Source organism: Stegodyphus dumicola, chromosome 2 (assembly GCF_044657685.1).
Source record: "Stegodyphus dumicola isolate Sdum_Otavi_A_Nest chromosome 2, ASM4465768v1".
Taxonomy (NCBI): Eukaryota; Metazoa; Arthropoda; class Arachnida; order Araneae; family Eresidae; genus Stegodyphus; species Stegodyphus dumicola.
The window spans coordinates 90,380,219-90,386,218 of NC_140769.1; the positions used below are offsets into that span (position 1 = coordinate 90,380,219).

General features: G+C 29.4%; 1 protein-coding gene across 3 annotated transcripts in view; it reads right to left on the minus strand.

Annotated features, from left to right (window-relative positions):
- The window catches only part of Ucp4A (Uncoupling protein 4A), a 54,798-nt gene extending 49,932 nt beyond the window's left edge, over positions 1 to 4,866 (minus strand). Inside the window, exons 1-3 of one of the 3 annotated variants that reach the window (XR_015039490.1) lie at positions 4,587 to 4,866; positions 2,855 to 2,992; positions 2,695 to 2,757 (exon numbers count right to left, since the gene is read on the minus strand). Coding sequence is in view for 2 of the 3 variants with exons in the window: in XM_085810873.1 (XP_085666999.1) it covers positions 2,695 to 2,757; positions 2,855 to 2,992; positions 4,587 to 4,683 (298 nt within the window). In the remaining variant the exon portion in view is untranslated. The remainder of the gene's footprint in view (positions 1 to 2,694; positions 2,758 to 2,854; positions 2,993 to 4,586) is intronic. The other 2 variants (XM_085810873.1, XM_085810872.1) reach the window with 2 other exon arrangements.
- Positions 4,867 to 6,000: the final 1,134 nt, after the last annotated feature.

Below are 6,000 nucleotides of genomic sequence, written 5' to 3' on the forward strand. Positions count from 1 at the left end.
GAGGTCGTGGAGTTGCATCATCCGCCGTACTCTCCTGACTTGGCCCCCACAGACTTCATTTTGTTTCCCAAACTCAAAACTGTGATCAAATTAACACGCTTTGTGAATGTTGAACAAATCAAGAAGAACATGACGTCGACATTGAAGAGCCTTTCGAAAGAGGACTTTAAAAGTTGTTTCTACAACTTATACAGCCAAGGACAGAAGTGTATTATGGCAGATGGGGATTACTTCGAAACATATTAAAAGGTTACGTTTTTCACATCATCTATTCTGGTGTTATTAGAGCAATCCTGGAAATTAATAGCCACACATTGTATAGCCTTTTACAAATTTAAACAAATACTAACATGGAGTGGATAGTGTACAACTCAAGAACAGAAATACGATGTTCACAAAATGCACAATGCATTTTGCAGATTACCCTGTATATAACTGACTGTAAATAAAATTACTAATTTTTTTGGTTGATCTTTACATTATGGTAACTTGGCGATTTTTCGGCGAAAATTTGGCAACCAACTCTCCTATAGCAACCCTCTATTTTTTTTCCATGCCGCCATTTTGTCTTCACGAAGTAAAGACATGTTTCTTTTCTTCTTATCTACTGAACACTTCTTCCAACAATCTACTAGCCGAATTACACTTATGCTAGAAATTTTATCAAACAAAACTGCTTAATCATGACAAATATTCACTGCAAAATTGGGAAAAAGTGCACAATACCATACTCCTTACGCGTTTTTCAAAATAACACATAAACATAAACCATGTACACGCCGACTTATTTTTACTTAAAAAAACATCCCAGAATTGCACAAAAATGGCATTGCGCACACTCTTCACTATATCCATGTACACTGCTTTTTTCTCATAAATTAGAAAAATTTCACGAAAATACATGACAATTTTCTCAATCTTTAAACCCGGTAAAAAGAACATATATGAAATTACCTGATCGCGAAAAAGTATTTATCCTTTACAAATATGAACATTTCCACATATAAAATAAATAAAATATCCAAAAACTTTTACCTCTAAATCATCTATTACATTATACACGTCACCAACGAATTCATACCGCAAGCATTACAAATACTTAGTATCAAATATTTAAATTATTTCCATGCACGTTTATTTCAACTTAAACGTATACCAAATTCCTACAAACATAAAATTCACAAAATAACTATCATTTAATTATAATATCACTAAACCATGTACACGTCGACTTATTTTTACTTAAAAAAAATCCCAGAATTGCACAAAAATGGCATTGCGCACACTCTTCACTATATCCATGTACACTGCTTTTTTCTCATAAATTAGAAAAATTTCACAAAAATATATGACAATTTTCTCTATCTTTAAACCCGGTAAAAAGAACATATATGAAATTACCTGATCGCGAAAAAGTATTTACCCTTTACAAATATGAACATTTCCACATATAAAATAAATAAAATATCCAAAAACTTTTACCTCTAAATCATCTATTACATTATACACGTCACCAACGAATTCATACTGCAAGTATTACAAATACTTAGTATCAAATATTTAAATTATTTCCATGCACGTTTATTTCAACTTAAACGTATACCAAATTCCTACAAACATAAAATTCACAAAATAACTATCATTTCATTAAAATATAATTAAATTCAAAAACACTACTTAAAATATAAATGAGCACATACATTAAATTAATAAAAATTACCTTACAATCCTAATTACTTTAAACTAAATCATTACTAATAAGAATTTTCCCAATAATACCAAATTCCTTTCCACCTTACATTTAGAACAATGCATAAAAATAATATCCTCAAATAATTAAAAATACTAACTTACCTAATCTTCTTCAGAATCTTGATTATGTGGCGGATACACTTTTCTAATTCATTCAATAAAATTATTGAAAGATTTTTTCTGCGAATTTTTCCTCCATACTTCCTCCGCTAAATAAAAAGCAAACTTCTCTTTATCACAATGCCTAAATACCCATTTCGAATTCAGTTTAATTAGGGCCATGGGATCCAAAAATTACACAACACAGAATAAAGCTAAATACAAAATTTCCACATTTTTTCCCCGATTTCCCCCCTTTTCCGATTAAAGAACCGTAATTCGTCCATTAATATCACATGACATATCCCATGATCTCTCATTTCCCTCACGCAAAATAATGCATAATCGGAACTGAGTTCTGCTCACATTATTACCAAAGTCCCAGGTAGTAACCTTTATCGTTTCCAAAATGTCGCCAAACTACCAGTTACCATATTGTAAAGATCAACCATTTTTTTAATATACTGATATGTCATGCATGTAAATATTATAAATAAAAGGAGCCAACACTGTATCTTGAGGAAACTGGAAAAGAAATGATAGGCTGGAGTGGGTATTAATTCTTACCCTAATTAAAGATATGACTATTGAGATAAAATGAAAGATGTCTAATTAGGTCATCAGGAAAATTGAAAAAGAATTTTTTAGACAGAGTTAATAATAATGGAGGCTTCAAATGTTTTAATAACATCACTTGTGCGTGCCTTCCTTAAGTGTTGTACATTTACATTATTTACTAATGAAATCTTGAGTAAGAAGAAAAAAAATTGTGAATAAAATTTAAAATTATAAAACAGATTCAGAATTATAAGTGAAAATATAGTAAAGTTTGATAGCACTCACCTAGATGTCTGTAAATTGCTGGAGTAACACCTTGCCATAATTTCAGCAAACCTTCCTCTTGAACTACATTGAATAACCACAAACATATGAAATATATTACCACAACAATACAAAAACATAAATTTAAATGCACTTAACCCTATGAAATTATTACACCTACCAATACCAACAGCTGTATGAAGCATTCCTTTTGATTTCACATTATGTCCTATGCGGGTATTATAACCATTACATTTACTCACAGCAGCTTCTCCTTGTATCTGCAGTCGTGTTTTAGTAATATCTAATGGATAAGTTGCTGAAAATACATAGATGTTTTAGTTGTTTATCATCATAATTTATTTCCAATAAAAATAAACACCATATTCCAAAGATTAGCCAAATAAACATTATAAAAAAATTCGAAGGCATATTTCAGACTGATTTTTAAAAACACAAAAAAAAAAAAATATATGGATACAATTCTTTCAGTTGATTTGATTGATATGTTTTAATTTTTAACAAAACTGATATATTAATTCCACTGCAATTTCTTCTAGCATCAATGAGGCAATCTAAAATTTTGTTTGAAAAAGATAGTTATGTTTTTAAATCTAGTGTTTTAAAAATCATATCACATATGCTTCCTTTATAAGTTCCATTTATATATGCTCTAACTATATTCAGCACTTAAATTTGCCTATATATAACATGTTATTTATCAAAAGTGAGCCTGACAGTCTATAATTCTAAACAGACACATGAAAAAATACTATATTTTATAATTATGAAGCAAGACTATTTTATTTAAATTTCTGATGCTTACAATTATTTTAACAAATAAATATAAATTCTGGACTAATTTAATTACTAAAAATTAATTCTGGTCTAATTTAATGAAATCTTTAATTTGGGAAAGAAAAAATTCTATTGTCTTCCTTTCATTCCTTAGTACAAATAAATATAATTAATAAACATGTTTTAAAATTCCTTTTCTTTGAGATAGTTTCATGTTTAACGACACATCAGAAAAAATTTATACCATTTAAATAACAAGGTCGAAAAGGAAAAGGTTATTCATTATTTAACATACCAAATCTAATAGGGACACTGAAATTTTAGAAGAAACTAAATACAATAATGACACAATGACTAGTTAATAAAATACACCTGATTTTAACACCTATTAAAAATTTTCTTTTTATTATTGTTCTTACACGATTGATAACATTATTAAAGGCTATCAAAATAAAGAGCTCTTGACTGAAATCTACATTTTCAAATAATTCACATGCTTTTAATAGGGAAAAAAATGCGATGTTAACTTTTATGTTTTCATATTTACAAGAAGAATTTAAAGTTTTAAACTCAGATTAACTTCAATTAATATAAACACATGATATTTTTACACTGATTCACATAAATATTCAGCAAAAGAATACGGAGCGTTTGATTAGCCCAAGAAATTTGAGGAAAATAAACAAAATACCTAGCAAATGAAAACGTTAACTGAAAATATATATAATTTTACCAGCAGAAAAAAAAGCTCTCTTTTATGAGTACATTTTGTTTTTTCTTTCATCCCTATATTATTCCAGATACAGCACAAGTTATTCGTTTCCCTCATTTGTCTTTTTGTATGCAATATAATTCTAAAAAATGTTTATTAAATACTTATCAGTCTAAGTTAATGAAAAGAGGTATAATAGTTTTGAGCAGATAAATTTTTCGAGTGTAATACGTACACATCTCATGAATTATTAAAGGTAAATTCATTGAACCTGGAAATGCAAATTACTTTTTTCATGATACATCATCGTATACCATAAAGAGAAATTTTTTAAACAAGATGCGATTAGAATTTTGATATTGCTTCAACGAAACAAAAAAGCCTAATTTAAAATGCTTCATACCCGTTTCAGCTACTGCAGCTGCAGACGATGACAATAAATATTTAAATAAGAAACTCTCCGAGGTTACTGAATTTTTTTTCTTTTCTGTAATAACCATATTCGCATATATAATATAAGCTTAAAATTGCACTCTAAAAGTGTTCGGAGAGAAAATAACCACAATAGTTTCAGACACTGAATAACACTGCCTGCATTATTGCATAATACTACGCTTATGTTTACGTTATTAATGGCAGGTTAATACACGGTAGTTCAAAGCAAGGAGGTTCAAAGTCTTGGAACTGAAGAAAACGGGTGAGACTAAATTTCAACTTGGCAGGAAATTTTGATTGGTTGGCTCTGGTGACGTCATTTCAACGTATTTAAACTCCGTCTCTCATGTGGTTTACAATCAAAACTCATCATGCGCCATGTTTGGTCATGACCAAAGATGGGTTCTTCTCTTGCTTTACCAAGATATCCGTATAGCCAGGGCTTAAATTGCGTCGGAGCCCACCGGAGGCTGGCTCAGATACTTATTAGTTTTAGGAAAAATTCATAATTTTAGCCGGAGCCCTAAATAAGAAGGCTTTGGCACTTCTTTTATGTAACTGAACAATAATTTCAGTAGAAACCTGGTCTTGGAAGCTTTATTTTTAATAATAAAATTATATTAAAAATTGCTTATTAAATTCTAATTTATCACTTTGCATTTTATTAAATTTTAATTATTTAATTACTTTAACCATTAATTTTTTTAATAATGAATTATTTAATTGTTAATGATTTTATTAGTCATCTTATTCTCTTATTTATTCTTGTTCCTCTTTCCTGAAGGTCTTCTATAGGGCTCTGGTACTTCTAATTTTTGAAATTAAACCCTGTGTATAGCTGACCGTTTTGTTTTTCTAATATGCTTCCTTAGGAATTATGACAGCCATATACTGGTAAAATGCCTTAGACCATTTACCAAAGCAAAGATCCGAAATGGTTTATATGGTAAATAAGAGAGTTCATAAGGAAGGTTATATTGTAAGAATGTCGTTTGGTATGAAAACTTCAGTTTTCATAAAGGAAATTGGATAAAATGCAGATATTTTTTCCCCATGAGAGAAAAGTCCTAAAACTACTTCAACTGTTTTATTTTGTAAATGAAGATAAAATAGCGCCTGATATGTGTATGTACTAAAGAGGACTTCAATTATTTAGTGAAATAAATAAGGACAAAATACAAAATTTGAAATTGTAGTTTAAAATAGGTTTTTATTTGATTAAAGCACTCGAGAGCTAACTGCCTACAGGGAAGAATGCCTTCCTGGAGAACTTTCTAAGGGAAACTGGCTCATATACACGTTACACATGAGGAAAAACACGAAAACGCCTATGCAGCCATCCCAAATCATGTTTAGAATAAAAATTAATTTGTTATTTACTA